The sequence below is a fragment of the Thamnophis elegans genome, chromosome 14 (genome assembly GCF_009769535.1).
Source record: "Thamnophis elegans isolate rThaEle1 chromosome 14, rThaEle1.pri, whole genome shotgun sequence".
Lineage (NCBI taxonomy): Eukaryota > Metazoa > Chordata > Lepidosauria > Squamata > Colubridae > Thamnophis > Thamnophis elegans.
This window is the reverse complement of record NC_045554.1, coordinates 45,232,309-45,252,593: the sequence shown is the minus strand read 5'-3', so window position 1 is coordinate 45,252,593 and position 20,285 is coordinate 45,232,309. Positions and strand designations below refer to the sequence as shown.

General features: G+C 43.6%; 2 protein-coding genes across 16 annotated transcripts in view; one reads left to right on the top strand and one right to left on the bottom strand.

Annotated features, from left to right (window-relative positions):
• Positions 1–6,296: 6,296 nt before the first annotated feature.
• Positions 6,297–19,975, bottom strand: LOC116517305 (arylamine N-acetyltransferase, pineal gland isozyme NAT-3-like). 5 transcript variants are annotated; one of them, XM_032230179.1, is made up of 3 exons: positions 19,576–19,610; positions 18,504–18,612; positions 6,297–7,472 (listed from the first exon to the last, which is right to left on the bottom strand). In XM_032230179.1, the coding sequence occupies exon 3, from the start codon at positions 7,434–7,436 to the stop codon at positions 6,558–6,560; it is 879 nt and encodes a 292-aa protein (XP_032086070.1). In that variant the 5' UTR covers positions 7,437–7,472; positions 18,504–18,612; positions 19,576–19,610; the 3' UTR covers positions 6,297–6,557. The 5 variants fall into 5 exon arrangements, with proteins under 5 accessions (XP_032086070.1, XP_032086068.1, XP_032086069.1 ...); XM_032230177.1 differs by having other exon boundaries at positions 18,504–19,975; XM_032230178.1 differs by lacking the exon at positions 18,504–18,612 and having other exon boundaries at positions 19,576–19,975.
• SDR42E1 (short chain dehydrogenase/reductase family 42E, member 1) overlaps positions 17,161–20,285 on the top strand; it is a 54,037-nt gene continuing 50,912 nt past the window's right edge. For 3 of the 11 annotated variants that reach the window (XM_032230175.1, XM_032230170.1, XM_032230166.1), the window contains exons 1-2: positions 17,161–17,250; positions 17,574–17,636. The gene's annotated coding sequence lies outside the window, so the exon portion shown is untranslated. The other 8 variants (XR_004256445.1, XR_004256444.1, XM_032230164.1 and 5 more) reach the window with 4 other exon arrangements.

The following is a 20,285-nucleotide window of genomic DNA, read 5'->3' as shown; positions in this document are numbered from 1 at the left end:
TCTTTTATTCTCCCCCCAATACATAATGGATGTTATATATCCTCTCTTCCCCATGCACAGATTTTTGAGGAACACAAAAGCAGATCGGTAAATAGTAGGGAAATCGTTCCTTTTTTAAGAAACAGAATTCAAGACTTGGTTTTTATCTGCTCTGTTTTGAAAAACGCATTCTTAAGGGGGCGTGCGTTTTTAATTTCTAAAGATGTTCTCCGGGTGCCTTAACGTTATTTTTGTTGAGGAAAAACACAGCTCCCCAAAAGAAGGGTTAAAGCAGTGTTTCTCAACCTTGGCAACTTGAAGATGTCCAGACTTCAACTCCCAGAATTCCCCAGCCAGCATTCGCTGGCTGGGGAATTCTGGGAGTTGAAGTCCGGACAACTTCAAGTTGCCAAGGTTGAGAAACACTGGGTTAAAGCAAAGAGGGGGAAAAATGCACCGTTTTTGCTGTAGCCTCTTCGGGGTTGGGGGGAGGGGGAGGAAAACCTTTCTTTATCAGTTCTTTCATCTAACGTATCAGCCAAATGGGCCTATTATCACTTAGAAATAAATACTAATGATGTTCTGTTGCAGGTGGGGGCCTATGTGGGTTTGTGTATATCCCAAATGGAAGAAAATTCACTGCCCAAAATCAAGAGAGATACATTATTCCCACAGTACGGCTGGTGTTTGAGCAATGACCACAATTTAACTCAAAAAGTTCTGCTACTAAGGTTAGGGGAGTTGCACCACTTTTTACGACCTTCCTGGCCACAAACGCACTTGTTAAGTGAATCATGCCGTTATTAAGCGAATCTAGCTGCCTCCGTTGACTTTGCCTGTGAAAGGGTCATAAACACATGGCAGTTGCCAACGCCTGGATTTTGATTATGTGACCATGGCCAGGCTGCAAGGGTTATAAGTATGAAAACCGGTCACAAGTCACTTTTTTCAATGTCACCGTAACGTCGAACAATCACCAAACGAAGGGTTATAAGTGAAGGGCTACTTGTAGTCTCTCAGTCATATTATTACGTACTAAGATAGCAGAGAGAAACTCTGTGAAGGGCTGTTCAGTCTTCACCCATGTTGTCCTTCAGATCTGTTCAGACGACAGCTCCCAGCCCCATCTACTTCTCCTCCTCTTCTTCTTCCTCCTCCTCCTCCTCTTCCACTCCTCCTCCCTGTCCTCTTCCTCCTCCTCTTCTTCTTCCTCCTCCTCTTCCTCCTCCTCTTCCACTCCTCCTCCTCTTCCTGTCCTCTTCTTCCTCCTCTTCCTCCTCTTCTTCCACTCCTCCTCCTCTTCCTGTCCTCTTCCTCCTCTTCTTCTTCCTCCTCCTCCTCTTCCTCCTCTTCCACTCCTCCTCCTCTTCCTGTTCTCTTCCTCCTCCTCTTCTTCCTCCTCTCCTTCTCCTCTTCCTCCTCCTCTTCTTCCTCCTCTCCTCCTCCTCTTCTCTTCCACCCAGGAGTGAGTTGCTGCTGGTGGTTCACTTCGTGCACGCTTTGATTATAAATTGTTCTGCACATGCATAGAACATGAAAAAAAAATACTAAAAATTGCTAAAAAACACCAGGGAATCGGTTTGGGGGCGTGGCCAACCTGGGTCCTCTCCCTCTTCCTCCTTCTCTTCCTCCTCTTCCTCTCTTCTTCTTCCTCCTCTCCTCCTTCTCTTCCTTCTCTTCCTCCTCTTCCTCATTCTCTCCTCCTCTTCTTCATCTTTATCTTCCTCTCCTCTTCTTCCTCTTCCTTCTCCTCTTCCTTTCCTCCTCCTCCTATCCTTCCTGCTCTTCCCCTTCTCTTCCTCCTCCTCCTCCTCCTCCTCCTCCTCCTCTCCTCCTCCTCCAGTCCTCCTCCTCCTCCAATTCTTAACACCCCCAGATATTTATGCCTCAATCCTTTGAATCTTTTGAAACGATGATTTCTTTGTTTGAATATACAAGCTGCTCAACCGCAACGGACTCTTCCAGTGATGCTTTTCTATTTCACTTATACAAACGAAGCGAAATGTGTCTGCTTGTCATCCTTGATCCTTACGTTCATTGCAGAAACTGGATTTTTAAGATCCAGTTTCCACGGAGGTGGATTCCAGGTCAACCGTGCCCAGTTTTAAACAGCCCTCGGAATGGCCTTTCTGCATTTTGACCTCGGTGTGCCGTAAGCAGCAGGTGAAGAAAAGAATGGATATGAAAGAAAGCTTAGGAAATTTCAAGCATTATTTTAACAATTCAACATTAAACGCACAGTCACACACAAACACAGAGACACAAACAAACAAACAAACACACACACTGTTGTTGCTCGGTGTGGCTTTGTTACAATTAATTCTCCCATGTCTTACCGAAATATGTATAAACAGAAATTAGTGGAGATTGGAAATTAAGTCTTTGCAAATATTGGCACTTTTAATTAAACTGATATCGTTCTTTCTCCCCCTCCTCCCAGTTCAGGATTTAACGGGATTTTCATTCCCTGCTCAGTTTATTAAACGTGCCCTTTGCCCACTATGTGCACACAGAAAATCAGAATTGAAATAATAAAGAAGTTTTCCTTTTGCAATAACCACAAAATGTTCCAAAAATAGGAAGGAAAAAAGAAGAAGGGATCTTTCAATGTGAAGGTCCTGCTAAATATTTAGGGGTTTATAATTTCTCCAAATTAATTATCATCCTGTGTTACTACACATTCCAGTCCTTGGTGGTATGTGTGCTGGATAATATTCCTATACATTTAAGGTAATAAATATATTATTTCTGATCAGGAAAACAAATGAACCAGAACAGTAGCACTCCATCAAGTCCATCATTCACAGACTTGGTTGATATAACATTCCCCTTTTTTCTTTTGCTTCCCCCCCCCCCGCCTCTTTTAAGGTAAAGATTCCCCTTAGACATATGTGCTAGTTGTTCCCGACTCTAGGGGGTGGAGCTCATCTCTGTTTCAAAGCCGAAGGGCCAGCACTATCCAAAGACATCTCCGTGGTCATGTGGCCGGCATGATTCAAAGGTGGTTCCTATTTTTCTACTTGCATTTTTTACATGCTTTCGAACTGTTAGGTTGGCAGAAGCTGGGACAAGTAACGGGAGCTCACTCTGTTATGCAGTGCTAGGGATTCGAACCTCCAAACTGCCGACCTTTCTGATCGACAAGCTCAGCATCTTAGCCACTGAGCCACTGAGCCTTTTACTTGGGCCTAAAAACATATAAATATTTGAGGGGCTGGATAGAACCTTTCCTGGATACAGAGGTTTTTCCAGGGAAGTCCTAAGCTTAATGTTAAAGAAAGAATTGTTTCCTGCAGCCGTTCCCCCGCAGAATGCATTCAGCTGCATTTTCTCTCTGAACCAAGAGAATTCTCTCTGAATCCCTCTGAAAACCATCTGAACCAATGGCTAATGCTGGGTCTCATAAATCATGAATTACAGCCAAGTGGTCCCTTAATGCCGTGATTCTCAGCTTCCTCTCTGGAATTTCTTTGAAACATCACTCTGAATTCTGTAAGCCGAAGAAGCTTTTCACAGTCCCATCATTTTTAATTCGTTTCTTTTAACATTTGCCTTCCAGGAAGCTCATTCAAGATTTTTTTCCCCCCCACAAGGATATGTTGCGAAGGCTCTCAAATAACTCAAGGTACAAACACAATTTTTACAAGCTGTGCTGCAGTAAAATCCCAACATCCTTAGCGGGAGACCATTACCTTAAGACTTAGAACAGACTCATAATACAGTTGTGGAGAAAAGGCATGAAGAACAACTCACATTCACCCTTATGTGCTGAAAAAGTAGGTTAGAAAAATCTTCAATCTGCTGCACTCCTAAGTGCTATGGAACATCATTGTTGGGTGTAGGGTTTATTCTTTCTATACACAACACTTGCCCTGCCAGTGTAGATGGGGGAAGATGTTTTCTTCTTGGCGATTCCTTGCTCGAGTGCCCAAAACACATCCTCTCCATCAACCATCAGCCAGATAAGCAGGGATTAACACCAGACAAACCACCAAGCAGAAACAATACTCTCATCCAAGAACTCACGGGATGAATACAGTAGCAACCAATACTGGCAGGGCGAGCTACCTTGAGGATTTTAGGAAAGTTAATGAGTTGGGCAGCATCATTCTTTCTGAAGAAAGTGCAGAGAAGAGCAACTGGAGGACTGGAGGCTATGATGATTGAGGGTATGTCAATCATGATGATTGAGGTAGTCTAGGTAAGTCTAGCCTAAGGAAGAGAAGGACTAGAGGTGACATGATAGCAGTCTTCCAATATTTGAAAGGCTGTCACCGCCAAGAGGGTTAGCCTATTCTCCAAAGCACCTGAGGACAGCACAAGGATGGAAACTCATCAAGGAGACATCCAACCTAGAACTAAGGAGGAATTTCCTGACAGTGAGAACAATTAACCAGTGGAATGGGTTGCCTCCAGAAGTTGTGGATGCTCTTAACACTGGACATATTTAACAGATTGGACAAGCGTTTGTCTGACGTGGTATAGGATCTCCTGCTTGAGCAGGGGCTTGGATTAGAAGACCTCAGGATCCCTCCCAGTTCTATTATAGCAATAGCAATAGCAGTTAGACTTATATACCGCTTCATAGGGCTTTCAGCCCTCTCTAAGCGGTTTACAGAGTCAGCATATTGCCCCCAACAACAATCCGGGTCCTCATTTTACCCACCTCGGAAGGATGGAAGGTTGAGTCAACCCTGAGCCGGTGAGATTTGAACAGCCGAACTGCAGAACTGCAATCAGCTGAAGTAGCCTGCAGTGCTGCATTTAACCACTGCGCCACCTCGGCTCTTATTATTATTATTATTCCATGTTCTACATTCTAAGACAGGAAACAGATCATTCCCAGGCTTCAAAATAATTTTCCTTTCACCTGCACCGAAGCATTTTGACATACGTAAGTACGAACTTAGCAGTTGCACCATGTTATCCACCTTATTAGACTGTGACTTGTGTCTTGATCAGTTCAAGTAAGTCTTGATTACAGAGAATAACGGAGAGAGACAGAGAGATTGTACTTTCACGACTCAGTTTCTTATAGCACGTTCTCTGACCCCTTGGAGGTCTCGGCGTGGCTCCTAGCAAGCTATAAAGCAATAAACCCAATACGTTCTAACTCAGTTAAGATTAGAATTTGCTGGGTAATTGGAAAACAAGAAGCAATTTTCAATTTGCCGTTTGATGCAAAGACTATGGTGAGAATCCTACTTCTTGCAGGCGTGATTTAGCAGTTTCAATCGTTTCTGTCTTGGAGAACTGTTACTCTCAACGTTGGCCAATTGTGTGCTGTATTCTCACAGGAACATTATACCAGACCCTTTGGGACTTAATAGTTTCCTGGCTGGCAAGCAAACGCAGGTGCTTTTTAAAAAGGAGTCTGGTTTTTAAAACCCATGCTGAATTCACAAACACACAAACAGAAAACACTTGTAAAATATTTAATTGGGAGAACCATCAAGACAACTTCCTATTATTTTAGTAGATATCTCAATAGGCAAAGCTCCCTGGGCGGGTTTACAATCAAATCCATGTGCCCATGCGCAGAAATCCCAAGTGAAAATATATACAATAAAATCAAATACCATGCACTATTAAAAACACTGTCTAAAATTGGCAGCAGCACTGTGATCATTCAGAAGGTAAGAATCAAAATACAATTAAAAGCCACTTAAAAAGCCCAGGACAAACTGCTAATATAGGTGCTCGGCGATCAACTCTGGGGAAGGAATTCCATCACTGGGGGTACCACCACGGAAAAAGCTGCTCCTCTTGTCCATCTTCGCCTCTTTTGGAGAACCTTATTAAAGGTAAAGGTTCCCCTCACACATATATGCTAGTCGTTCCTGACTATAGGAGGTGTGCTCATCTCCATTTCAAAGCCAAAGAGCCAATGATGTCTACGAAGATGTCTCTGTGGTTATGTGGCCAGCATCACTAAAAGCCGAAGGCTCATGGAATGCTGTTACCTTCCCATCAAAAGTGGTTCCTATTTTTTATGTGTTTTCGAACTGCTAGTTGGCAGAAGCTGGGACAAGTAACGGGAGCTCACTCCATTACATGGCGCTAGGGATTCGAACCACCGAACTGCCGATCTTTTTGATTGAAAAGTTCAGCATCTTAGCCACTGAGCCACCATGTCCCTTTGATTCCGCCCCTTCATATATCCCGATCTAAGGCCTTTCGGACTCCCTATATACCTTAGAGACCAGATAAGGACTGGAAAGATACTGATTTAAAATCTCATCATTACGCTGAAGCTACAGATAGCTAGGACCCAGTTAAAACTCAACACTGATAATCTTGCAAAAGGTTTCTTATCCCTTTTCCTACTTCGAAGTAGACTTAACATTGCTAACCCTGTGGCAAAGCCTACACCCCAGCAAATTCAACTTGCGTAAAGGACTTCATTTGCTCTCTAAATTGACCCGAACCTGCCCAAGAAAATACAGCAACATCTTCCCTAAAGTGTCCGCCACTTTGGATCTTTTTGTGGTGAGCATTCTCCAAAGTTGCTTCCCAATTTCATTTCTTTAGGATGAACCGAAGTGAAGTTGAGCAAAGTTCACCCTTGGCCACCTGAATCAAAACACGGGTCCCGAACAGGTGTTAAGAGGGACAAACGTTTTGTCCAGCCGAATCTTGAATCGCTCCTTCAGGATTTTCTGCACTTCTTCACTTGTCAGGACCGTGCCTACTACTAGATCCGTGTCGTCCTTATAATTATATTTGGTTTCAATCAGCGTCCACCCAATCAAGGCTAGAAATCCATCCGTAGTCTGGAGGCTACAGATGGATTTCCTTAAAAACATAGAACTCGGATCAGTTTGGAGTTGCAAACAGGCCATCCGGAAGTCACCTATCATCTTTGGTTGCAAGGTAAACAAATAAATGTCCTTGCAGGTCACGTTTTCTATAACGTCAGGGCAGGGAATGCTGTTCTCGGAATCCATCCTGAATTTCTTGCGCTTCACTTTGTGAAAATACCACACTCCATCCTTCTCTGTGAAGCAGAAGATTCCTGGGGTCTGAGGTTGGTTCTTCCCAGAAACCAGCTCCATGGGTTCCCACATTTGATAAGCCATTCCGAAACCACCGTCCACAATGTAGGTTTTGCCTTCAAGGACGACTTTGATCAGAAGATGGTTGTCATCTTCACTGTAACCCTTTCGCTCCGGGTTATAAACGCGAGCGCTTAAAAGGCCAACTTTGTAGCCCATGATCTGGAAGACCCACGACAGAAGTTGGTTGTTCTCCATGCACCACCCGCCACGGTGGCGCTTCACAATTTTATCATACGCCGATTCTAAATCCAACGGAATGGTTTCGCCACAGTGGAGGCTGAGATTTTCAAAGGGGACTGCGCGGATGTGATGTTGAAAAACCTCGGTTAAGGTTTCCAAGTCTACTTTTTCCTGGGAACCTTTATAACAAATTCTTTCGAAATAATCCTGAATATTCATGATGGGTTCTCTCTCTCTCTCTCTCTCTTTTGGTCCCTGCAGAGTGAAACAAATAGTTAAACTAATTGTACAAAACTGCCTCCACTGTCGGATTTATTTCTCGATTGCATGAAACCCCTGGAAAGTAAAGTCATATCATTATCCTCTCTGTATTTCTAATTTGGGACGTCATACAGAGCAAGAGTCGTGATTCCGCCTTGTAATGCTTTACCATTAAATTTAATGATGCAAACCCGTGTTTTTCAAGCTTGGCAACCTGAAAATGAGTGAATGTCAACTCCATGGATGTCAATTTCCCAATTGGTTGGGGAATCCTAGGAACTGACACCCAACTTATGTCAAAGATGCCAAGTTTGAAAAACATCGGCTTGCATCACTCCCACTCCAAAGAGACCTTTGTATCTGCAAAATGTGCAGATAATGTCTTGATAACAGATCTCTGTCCTCCCCTGCTCATCCTACTCCCTCCCTCCCCATCTTTCAGTTAGATTCGAATTTTTGCATTTTTATAATATTTTATTTGTCATTCTCTCTGTCTCTCCCTCCCTCTCTGTCTCTCTCTGTCTCTCTCATCCATCCATCCAGCTATCTACTCTCATCCATCCATCCAGCTAACTCACTCTATCTATCTATCTATCTATCTATCTATCTATCTATCTATCTATCTATCTATCTATCTATCTATCTATCTATCTTTCTATCTATCTATCTATCATCTATCATCTATCTATCATCTATCTATCTACCTCTATCTGTCTTTATCAGCCAGCCAGCCAGCAATCTAGTCTCTCTCTCTCTCTTTCTCTCTCTCTCTCTCATCCATCCGCCAGCTATCTCTCTCCCCCTCTGTCTTTATCTTTCTGTCTGTCTGTCTGTCTCTATCTATCATCCATCCAGCAATCTACAGTTCCTCTCTCTCTCTCATCCATCCGTCCAGCTATCTTTTCTCTCTCTCTCTCTCTCTCTCTCTCTCTCTCTCCCTCCCTCCCTCCCTCCCTCTCCCTCTCCCTCTCCCTCTCTCTCATATATAGTTTTATCCTTTTTGAAGTTGTAAGCCCCCCAGAGTTACCCTGGGATAAGATGGGCAGCCGATAAATTTAATACATTAAATTAATAAGGGTAAAAAAAATGAAAACAGAATTCAGAGAAATGTCTGGAAATATACGGGTGAAAACACACATGGTCTTAGAACACTTTGCATGTCTAAAACCACGTTTCTCAGTTTGTCTAGTTTACCTTGATTTTAAGAATGGAGAACAAAAACCTGAAAGAAAAACCACCCTTTACCTTTAAGAGTTAAGAGGAGGCTGTTGGTAGCAAAAAAAAAAAAACCCAGCAGTGTGATTTTTGCAAAATCAACAGCTCTTGTTGCTTTCTCTGCACCTGTGTAAGGCTTCCGTATGGATGAAACGGTATCTTCCCACCCGTTACTTTTGTTTTCATCCCGTGCTCCGAACAGTTCACAATTGAAAACAAACAAAAGAGACTACGCAAATCACCTTTTAATGTGCATTTCTCATATCATACATAATTTAGAGGCATTTAAATAAAGGGCGTTTGGAATCTTAATATTTGCTGTTCCACACATTTTCTGCTACCCTGCCCAGTTTTGCAGGCAGGCATTATTTTCCTTTCTCTTCCTGGGAACACAGCTCGCTTTTGTTATTTACCTCTTAGTGAAACCTGATAACAGTACGTGTTTTGCTGTTCAACTTTGGCTTCCTTTGCTTATCGTTCATTTGCCAATTTTCTGTCTCCTTCCATTCCTTCAGATGTTCTTTTGCCCTCAACAGCTGCACCCACCCAAATACTGGCGGAATTTCGGCTCTTAGAATTTTTTTTAAAGAAAATAAAATGGGCCCTGGAAGTCAGAATTTGTTCCTCCCTTCCTCATATTAATGAACAAAAAAAGTTAGCAAAAACACCCAGGCAGAGCGCCCTGTGGAGTTCAATGAACACTCAAGCCGTGCTGAAACATTTTTTAAATGTTTCCTGGCAATGTTTTACGTGTACGTCAAACATGCCAGGGTTGTGTTAATAAAATTATTGAATGCAAAGCAAAGCAGTGTATATGTCAAAAGATAGAATTTGCAACTTCAGTGCCATGCCACTTTGGGCATCCTCTCTAAAGAAGGAGAGTCTAGATGATGAGGTTGATTTTTTATCTTTCTTCCATTATCCCCTCCAAACTTGTATCCATTAAGAGGAACATGTTTTTGTATTTCGAATATATATATATATATATATATATATATATATATATATATATATATATATATATATATATATATATATATTTGCACGAAGATACAGAGTTATGAACAACAACTCCATCTTTTGACCAGAAAAGCAATCAGCAGCCTGGGTTTTTCTCAACATATTTGAGTTGAAAGAAGCAAGATTTGGCAAGACGGTCTCTAAAACACAGTAACAGTGTTGGAAGGGACCTTGGAGGTCTTCTAGTCCAGCCCCCTGCAAAAGCAGGAGACATTATACCCTTCTGAACAAATGGCTGTCCAATTTCTTTTTAAAAACCTCCATCTTGTGATGGAGTACCCACAACTTCTGGAGGCAAGTCGTTCCGCTGGTCAATTGTTCTCACTATCAGGAAATTTCTCCTTAGTTCTACATTGCTTCTCTCCTTGATTAGTTTAAATCCTTTGCTTCTCCTGCCTTCTTCAGGTGCTTTGGAGAATGGGTTGAGCCCCTCTTCTTTGTGGAAGTCCCTCAGATATTGGAACTCAGCTATCGTGTCACCCTAGTTCTTCTTTTCATTACACTATACATGCCTAATTCCTACAACTGGGAAAATGTGGACTACAAAGATGCAGAAAGAAAATGACATTCTAAATTGAGTAGGTGGGATTTCCCTTGGCAAAGACTGAATCATGGGGCAGCATCTAGATTAAACATTGCTAGTAAATAGTCTCATTTTCTGGATTTAAATGAAACACATTTAGTTGGTATGAGAGATGGAGTAGTATTTGATGGCTCCACCTAATTTTTAACTAACCCAGTTAATTGTACTGTAGGAGAACAGTTTGAGAGTATCTTTTCACCTTCTATGGGAGAGAAAACATTGAATAGCACAAAAACATTAGAGAATTCCTGGAAGTCTGGCATTTGACCAAATCAGCCATCGACAGACACAAAGAGATAAACAACTTCTACATACTATTCAAAAGAGACAATCAAAAAGGAAACAAAAAAGATTGAAACACACTAGCAATCAACATCGAAATGAGCAGAGACTAAAGCGGTAAACCAGGGGTCCTCAAACTTTTAAAACTTGGGGCCGATTCACTGTCCCTCACACTATTGTGGGGGGGAGACAACAGACTGGCTGGGTGGGCATGGCTAGGTGGTCATGTGACTGGGTGGGCGTGGCCAATTTAGCAGTCCATTTCGCCTTTGTCCTTGCTGTACTTGCTCAACCCAAGGAATCTATTTATATTTAAGACTCCTCCTCTCCAAAAGTGAAAAACACTGCAAACTTTCTTGTCCCCCCCCCACCCCAAATACTGGAATATACAGGTATATATAAGCAGAAATATAAAGTATTTCTGTTATAAAACAATATAAACATAAAATGAATAATATATAATATAATAATGCAATGCAATGCAAACAGAAGGCAAACATCATTCACTTTAGCACTGAGGATGCTACCTATCCTGTTTCCCTGAAAATAAGACCTCCCTGGATAATAAGCCCAATCGGGCTTTTGAGCGCATGTGCTAAAATAAGCCCTCCCCAAAAAATAAGCTCTCCGCAAAAATATTTAAATGTATGCACAGCCGGTCCACGCCATTAAGGAGCCGAGGTGGTGCAGTGGTTAGGGTGCAGTACTGCAGGCCACTTCAGCTGACTGTTATCTGCAGTTCAGCGGTTCAAATCTCACCGGCTCAAGGTTGACTCAGCCTTCCATCCTTCCGAGGTGGGTGAAATGAGGACCCAGACTGTGGGGGCAATTTGCTGACTCAATTTGCTAAAAATCTGTAAACCGCTTAGAGAGGGCTGAAAGCTCTATGAAGCGGTATATAAGTCTAATTAATAAATAAATAATAAATAAATAAATTTCCTCTGGTTGCTCACTGCGCAAACAACATGAGGTGACAATGCGAGGCCAGAGGGGGGTGAAGGAAGGGGGGACATGCCCCACGCACCCCACATGCCATCAGGAGCCATGAAGTGACCAAGCTCACCGCTTCCTGCACTTCAAAAATAACAAGACCTCCCGAAAAATAAGGCCAAGCACTTATTTCGGGGATCAGAAGAAAATAAGAGCCTGTCTTTTTTGGGGGGGGTGGGGGAAACACAGGTAGTTGGGTCATGAAACATTTGCATGCAAACGACCAAGCTCAGAGAGCACCAAGGATTCTTCCACAGTTCTAATACCCCCTTTTTTAAAGAGCAGAAGTGCAGGTTCTTGCAATATATTGCACGTCATATGAAGAACCTATGGAAGAGCCAAGGTGGCGCAGTGGTTAAATGCAGCACTGCAGGCTACTTCAGCTGACTGCAGTTCTGCAGTTCAGCTGTTCAAATCTCACCGGCTCAGGGTTGACTCAGCCTTCCATCCTTCCGAGGTGGGTGAAATGAGGACCCGGATTGTTGTTGGGGGCGATATGCTGACTCTGTAAACCGCTTAGCGAGGGCTGAAAGCCCTATGAAGCGATATATAAGTCCAACTGCTATTGCTATAGCTAAGAGGCTGGTGGGATGTATTTCAGGGTAAGATACCCAGTACATCTGGCCTTAGCCAGGAAATCCCAATAGATTGATAAGTGTTAGATGTTACTGTCAGACAGTCCAACAGCACTTTCTCTTAAACTAGCTGAAGCAGAAGGCAAGGCTGAAAGTTTGCATCCACTGAAAAAGCCAAGCTTTAACTCTTAAGAGGTGATTTGGGCTTCCTTCTTCGCAGGGTTTGACTTCTCGCTCTGCTAGATCAGCCCGTGAGATTTGTTTCCAAGACCAGAAGAGAACTTTCCTGGCCAGCAGATGTCACCCTAATTTCACTTGTTAGCTTTTCGGCAGTTTCGAAATTGATGTTTTGCTTCATTCTGGAAGGAATTCCTAGGAGAGGGCAGTTTCTGGGGACCGCAAATGCTTGAATGTTGACCAATGCAGGAATTGTGCAAGACTAATGCAGGACTGCAGCCAAGAAATTAAAAAGACGCTTGCTCCTGGGGAGGAAAGCTATTGCAAATCTAGTCAGCAGACTAAAAAGCAGAGATCTCACCCTGCCAACAGAAGTGCGTATAGTCAAGGCTCTGGTTCTCCCAGTTGCAAACCCTCTGGAAGCCCAAAGCAGAGTTGGTTATCCCAAGAAAATCCTTCAGAAGAATCCTCTTAAGCAAAATGCCTCATCCGCTTGATGAGAATGTTCGTAGTTTGCAGTGAACATGCAGTGAGCATGTTGGCTGCGTTTGCACAATGTGCTTGAAGGAAGGGTTTAAAGTGGGTTGAAGCCTGTGCAAACTTGCTACGGAGTCAGTTGTGGGGGGGGGGGCACATAAGGAATTCAAGTCTCCTAGGGCAGGGAAAGTGGAAACGTTAACACAGAATAGAATACAGAATAATAGAGTTGGAAGGGACCTTGGAGATCTTCTAGTCCAACCCCCTGATCAAGCAGGAGGCTCATTCCGGACAAATGGCTGCGCAGTCTCTTCTTAAAAACCTCCAGTGATAGGAGCACCACAATTTCTGAAGGCTGAACCCACAGCCCTTCCTTACATTTCCCCCACCAGATTTTGATTAACCCGTGATGTCTCCTCCCCACCCCCACATACAAAGGACAGAAAAATGCATTAAATTATACAGCTAAAATCTCCTGCTTCCTGTAGTATGCATTTTTTTCCCCTCTGGAAATCCATTCCTACTCCTACAGCATTCAATTGGGTCTTCATCCCAAATTGCCATCCAGGTCACAGTTGTCCCAAAGGTGCTTCCCTTTCCCACTATCCTGTCAGAGCTGAAGAAGCCCAGGTGCCCCCTGAAGAACCACCTTTGGGGCAACCATGACCTGGAAGGCTGAGAACCTCTACAGACCTTTAGCTATACAATTTGGGATGAACACCGTATGACTAGGGTTTGGTTTGGTTTATTGGATTTATATGCCGCCCTTCTCCCAAGGACTCAGGGCGACGTACAACGTTTAAAAAAAAAAGACATATTACAAAAGTTTTTTAAAAAATAGATAAAGTATCCAAAAAACAAACCCAATTGAGATTAACAATAACATTTTAAAAAATTCAATTAAAATTAACAATAATCAATCATTTATTTTGTTTTGTTCAGGCCAGGCTGGCTTGCTGGAAAAGCCAACTTTTTAGGGCGCGTCGGAAGGACCGGAGGTCAGGGATTATACGAAGCTCCGGGAGCAGCTCATTCCAGAGGGAAGGCGCTCCCACAGAGAAGGCTCTCCCCCTGGGGGTCGCTAGCCGACACTGTCTGGCCGACGGCACCCTGAGGAGGCCAACTCTGTGGGATCGTACTGGACGGTGGGAGGCTACCGGTGGCAGTAGGTGGTCTCGCAGGTACCCTGGGCCTAAGCCATGGAGCGCTTTAAAGGTCATAATTAGTACCTTGAATCGCACCCAGAAGACAACCGGCAACCAGTGCAGGCCACCTAAAAGGGGTGCAACATGGGAGCACCTAGGTGCCCCCATGATAACCCGCGCAGCTGCATTCTGGACCAGTTGAAGCCTCCGGGTGCTCTTCAAGGGCAGCCCCATGTAGGGAGCATTACAGTAGTCCAGGCGAGAAAGGACGAGGGCGTGAGTGACTGTGCACAGAGCATCCCGATCCAGGAAGGGGCGCAACTAGGGTGGGGGTAGGCTTTCCAGAGGGGAAAAAATTGCAGACTACAGGAACCAGGAGCACCACTCAGGTGACCCTGAGGACAGAGATAAACCTCCAAGTGGCAGTAGGTGGTCTCGCAGGTACCCTGGGCCTAAGCCATGGAGCGCTTTAAAGGTCATAATTAGTACCTTGAATCGCACCCAGAAGACAACCGGCAACCAGTGCAGGCCACCTAAAAGGGGTGCAACATGGGAGCACCTAGGTGCCCCCATGATAACCCGCGCAGCTGCATTCTGGACCAGTTGAAGCCTCCGGGTGCTCTTCAAGGGTGCTCTTCAAGGGCAGCCCCATGTAGGGAGCATTACAGTAGTCCAGGCGAGAAAGGACGAGGGCGTGAGTGACTGTGCACAGAGCATCCCGATCCAGGAAGGGGCGCAACTAGGGTGGGGGTAGGCTTTCCAGAGGGGAAAAAATTGCAGACTACAGGAACCAGGAGCACCACTCAGGTGACCCTGAGGACAGAGATAAACCTCCAAGTGCTTCAACGACCCTCTAAAAGGATGCAAATGACCAGCTGCCTGCAAGGAATATCAATCCTTCCATTCGTCACCGTCCTGTCAAAGCTGAAGAGGCTTCTTGGATGAGAAGTGAAAAGTCTTCAAAAAAACCCCAAGAAAGTCCAGTTGCCTCCTGAAAAAGCACCTTTGGGACAACCGTGACCTAGAAGACTGAGAATCTCTACAGACTTTTAGTTATACAGTTTGGGATGAACACCTTTTGAATGGTACGGGAGTAGGAATGGATTTCCGGAGGGGAAAAAAGTGCAGACTACAGGAACCATTTGCACCACTCAGGTGACCCTGAGGACAGAGATAAACCTCCAAGTGCTTCAACGACCCTCTGAAAGGATGCAAATGACCAGCTGCCTGCAAGGAATATCCATCCTTCCATTCGTCACCGTCCTGTCAGAGCTGGAGAAGCTTCTTTGAATGAGAAGCAAAACATCTTGAGCCGAGGTGGCGCAGTGGTTAAATGCAGCACTGCAGGCTACTTCAACTGACTGCAGTTCTGCAGTTCGGCTGTTCAAATCTCACCGGCTCAGGGTTGACTCAGCCTTCCATCCTTCCGAGGTGGGTAAAATGAGGACCCGGATTGTTGTCGGGGGCAATATGCTGACTCTGTAAACCGCTTAGAGAGGGCTGAAAGCCCTATGAAGCGGTATATAAGTCTAACTGCTATTGCTATTGCTATTGCTATCTTCAAAGGAAAAGTGGAGGAGAATCCTTACAGACTTTCCTTTAATGTTACCCAAGAAAGTGGCTTCCTGTTTGACCGGCCATCCTTGGGTCATCTACCACTGCATTTGAGTGGAGGATGACGCCCAATTGAGTCTACTTGATCCGGTGGTGGTAGCCATTGTCTGAATCAGTGCTTCAACGTCCTTTAAAAACAACAACAACAATTATTTGTTTGTTTTCCCAACCACCTACACACTCATTAATATAATTAGCCATTGTGGCATGGATTTTAAAAATTTAAATACCAGGTGTGCAGGCAAGTGTGTGAACTGTTATCAGATCACAATGTGAGGGAAGGTTTAATTAAACCGTCTCTCTCCAGATATGGGGGTGGGTGGGAAATCAACAGCTGTGCCCCATTATATCCAGGAATTCATGTTAAGGGAGAAAAGTCCAATTGGCATCTATGGAAGGGAAGGGTTTGGTGTATGTGGTTTTCCCCCTTCCTCCTCATTTTAATTGCTATTTGGAGAAGGGCAGGTTGCCTGAAGAATGTAGCCCGGGAGAAAAAAAATTAAACTATCTCCTTCCTCCTATTGCACTGTTCATAATAATAAGTGCATGCTCTGGGTGTTTTTGTTTTTAGAAAGTTCTGTAACATGAATGTTAATTATATCATTAAAAGAGCATAGCTTCCAGGCAATGGGTCGCAAATATTTATGTATTTCCTCCCGTTGCAGCTGGGGGGCATTTTGAGGAGGCCTAATGTGGAGATCAAAGAGCAGATAATCTCCCGCAGCCATCTCTGGTTTTTGTTTTGTTTTGTTATTCTGTTAAGATGATAATGGAAAGAAAATAAGGCAAGGAGTTATGGCCAAACAAGGAACTGGACCAAATTTCTGATGGGACAGATGAAGTCCATTGATTAGACATTTTCTAAATCAAGGGCTATCTTGAGCCATGGTGGTGCAGTGGTTAGAGTGCAGTACTGCAGGCTACTTCTGCTGACTGCCAGCTGACTGCAATTTGGCAGATCGAATCTCACCAGGCTCAAGGTTGACTCAGCCTTCCATCCTTCCGAGGTCACTAAAATGAGGACCCAGATTGTTGGGGGCAAGAGGCTGACTCTATAAACTGCTTAGAGAGGATTGTAAAGCACTGTGAAGCGGTATATAACTCTAAGGGCTATTGCTTGGAAAGGAAAGGAAAGGAAAGGAAAGGAAAGGAAAGGAAAGGAAAGGAAAGGAAAGGAAGATGGTGCAGTGGTTAAAGTGCAGTATTGCAGGCTAACTCTGCCCACAGCCAGGAGTTCGATCCCAACCGGCTGAAGGTTGACTCAGCCTTTCATCTTTCCAAGGTGGGTAAAATGAGGATCCAGATTGTTGGGGTAAGAGGCCGACTCTGTAAACTGCTTAGAGAGGGTTATAAAGCACTGTGAAGCGGTATATAAGTCTAAGTGCTACTGCTATCTGTAGCAAGAAAGAAAATAGACATCTGCTCTTCTTTTCCACGTACAGAAAACGTCAAACTCAACGCATACTTTATAATGTATGCTCTCTTAACACATCACCGGGATGTTTTTGTTGCAGAGGTCAAAGCGGCCGTCCTTGGACAAAGGCTATTGTTTCAATCTGATATTGCAGAGTTGGGATTGCCATCACACTATTGACTTACCTTCTCAATGATTAAACAGGGACCAAAGTTCCTTCTCGCCAATCAACCCTCCAATGAATACAAAATGATGTCAAATCCAACAAACCTTCTTGCAGGTAATATTTCCCACTCTTTCAACACCCAGCGTTGCTTTCCTCTTTTCTTATTCCCTTCCTGGGGTTTACTTGAAGGTTTGGGAAAATATTGACTTCATACCCTGGTTGACCACAATAATAATATTCGGGATTAAGTCTGCTCGTCATTTTGGGGGAATTTGAGTCCCATTTTATTTTCCTTTTCTGGATTATTCCATGAATTGTGCCTCTTGTCCATTGCAATTCTGAATGCATGAATGTTGGTGGGAGGGTAAGAAAATCCTTTTTAAAATATATATATATATATATATTTCTTTTATTCAATCCCATTCCTTTTGCTTTAGTTCTCCGCTGTCACAACAATTAAGAAAGATAGATAAATTGGGAGCCTCTCCATCTGCATATAGGTAAGTAGGAACCAACTTTATTTTTTTTTGTAGATTCTAGAAATAAATGGGCTGTCATGAGACATGACATGTCGTGAATGGACGCGGTGGGTCAGTGGCTGAGATGCTGAGCTTGTCGGTCAGAAAGGTTGGCAGTTTGGCAGTTCGAATCCCCAGCGCCGCATAACAGAGTGAGCTCCCGTTACTTGTCCCAGCTTCTGCCAACATAGCAGTTCGAAAGCAAGTAAAATATGCAAGTAGAAAACTAGGAACCTCTTTTGGTGGGAAGGAAACAGCGTTTCGTGCGCCTTTGGCGTTGAGTCATGCCGGCCACATGACCATGGAGATGCCTTCGGACAGCGCTGGCTCTTCGGCTTTGAAACGGAGATGAGCACCGCCCCCTAGGGTCGGGAATGACTAGCACATAGGTGCGAGGGGAACCTTTTACCTTTACATGAGACATGGGATTAATCATATCGATGCAATGCAGCTTTGATCCTTAGGAATTCAGACCCAGTTTATCTTTTGAAGTTTGACTCGCACAATACAGCCATCCTCAAATTCACCCAGCGGATTTGAATCTGTCTGGTTCAGGTGAACCCTTCCCTTATTGTTAAAGTTTAATCTGTCGGCAATCCTGTGTATCCAGTTCTACTATGAACTGTCCCCTGATTTGAAAAAAACAAAAGATCTCATCTGTATCCATCTGGGTGGTAGAAAAAGAATTCAAATAAGAATTCCATTCCAATTTGCAAACCAAATGCACGAAAAAGTAGCAAACGCAGAAATACCTGACATTCTCTGAAGCGATGGAGGAGCTGATCACTGTTAGGAATATAATCTAACGGTTGGGTTGGCAATATATAAATCATATAACAATGTTTGTACCTGTTTCTTTAAATCAAACTGTACAATTCTTACTGAATCATTCGAAGCGCCTGTTTAGAGCAGTGGCTTAATTCATCGCATTTAGTCCGAATCTTCCTTACCGCCTGACCTGGAAAAATTATGGTCCCGTTAACCCTAGATAATAAGGCTGATCCAATGCAGCCGCGTTCCTGTTTTTTCTGGCGCTCTCCGTTAATCTTCTGATAAGCATGCATACCCTGGAGTCTGACGCGCGGCGAAAACCATCCGTGCAAGCTGGGTGAAACGATTCCACAGATGGGTTTCAGCCAGCGGTGCTCAAAAATTGCCACATTAATTCATATCACGTGATCCCACATCATAGTAGCTCTCCTTGGCCCCGTGAAAGGATTGCACATGTGAATCGTGCTCTGGTTTTGCCGGTGTTCTCTCGAATAATAACATCAATGGCTTGAAAATGGAGCGAAAAACTTTGGTCCCTTTGAAGGGTCCTTAAGGGTCCCTGAGTTTGTTTGTTTTTTTAATTGCAGATGTTTCATTACCAAACTAGTTAATATCATCAGTGCTGGGCCATGAAATGTCTATAAAAAAAAAACAGCCAAGCTCAGATAGCACCAAGGGTCCCTATTTTCAACCCTGAACTTCTCAATATTCTCCTTTACACCCCGTTTCTCTGTCCGAAGCAACAAATATTGTTGAAGCAGGTCTGTAAAGAATCCATAGTAATTTCGCTTTCTAAGATATGCTTCATTTCCTTTTCCTTTTAAGCAAACTGACTTAAATGTTTGTTTAAAAGAGTGCATACACCGACAGACAGATATAGGTATTCATAAACTGCATAACCCCACACTTTTCGGATGTTGAGCACTTGAGGTTTTTGAAGTTTTTCCTCTTTGCTCTTTTATTTTGGGGCGTAAAAATTTCAACAATTAATAAGAAACAATTAAGTTGCTTCTTAAAACGAGAATTGAATGTAGATTTAAATATTCCTAGGGTTCCCCTCCCCTGCCAAAGGAAATAAAATCCCTGACTCTCTTAACTTACCTCTTAAAGGAAGAGAGAGGATAGATTTAGAAAAGTAAACTCAACAAACCTTAAATCTTTGAGGATATCTGTACCCAAATCTGTCCTTTTCTCCTGCTGGCTGTTTGAACACAAAGTAGGTTTTCCAAAAATCAGGGAATTTTAAGAATAGTAGGTGTTGTGGGTGTGGCTTTCCAAAGAGGGGTATTCAGGTTGACTAATTAGTACTATGAATGATTTAATCAAAGATCTTCCAGATTATGAACAGAGAAGCTGTTTAGCAGGAAGAGCCTTACTAAGATTACACCTGGAATACTTTGTTCAGTTTTGGTCATCAAGGTATCAAAAAGATGTTGAGACTCTGGACAGCATTCACAGAATAGCAACAAAACATAAAGGCTAAAACATATGAAGAACAGTTGTAGGAATTGTGTATGTCTAGTCTGATGAATTGGGACACAGTGGCTCAGTGGCTAAGTCGCTGAGCTTGTCGATCAGAAGGTCGGCAGTTCAGCGGTTCAAATCCCCAGCGCCCCGTAATGGCTTGACTTCCCGTTACTTGTCCCAGCTTCTGCCAACCTAGCAGTTTGAAAGCACGTTAAAAAAAAATGACTAGCACATATGTGCGAGGGGAACCTGTTGTGACTCAGCAGCAGCTTGCTGTGAGTTGCGTCGGGATGCAGGAATAATGAGCAGCTGTTGCTCGTTAGGGTTGTCTTCTGCAGATAAAAGATGGATGGTGCCACGCCTTAGTTGCAGAAGTCAACGTTCGTGGTTCGT

Coding starts and splice junctions, on each gene's coding strand:
- LOC116517305 (XM_032230177.1), bottom strand. CDS start 7,436: ATGAATATTCAGGATTATTTCGAAAGAATTTGTTATAAAGGTTCCCAG.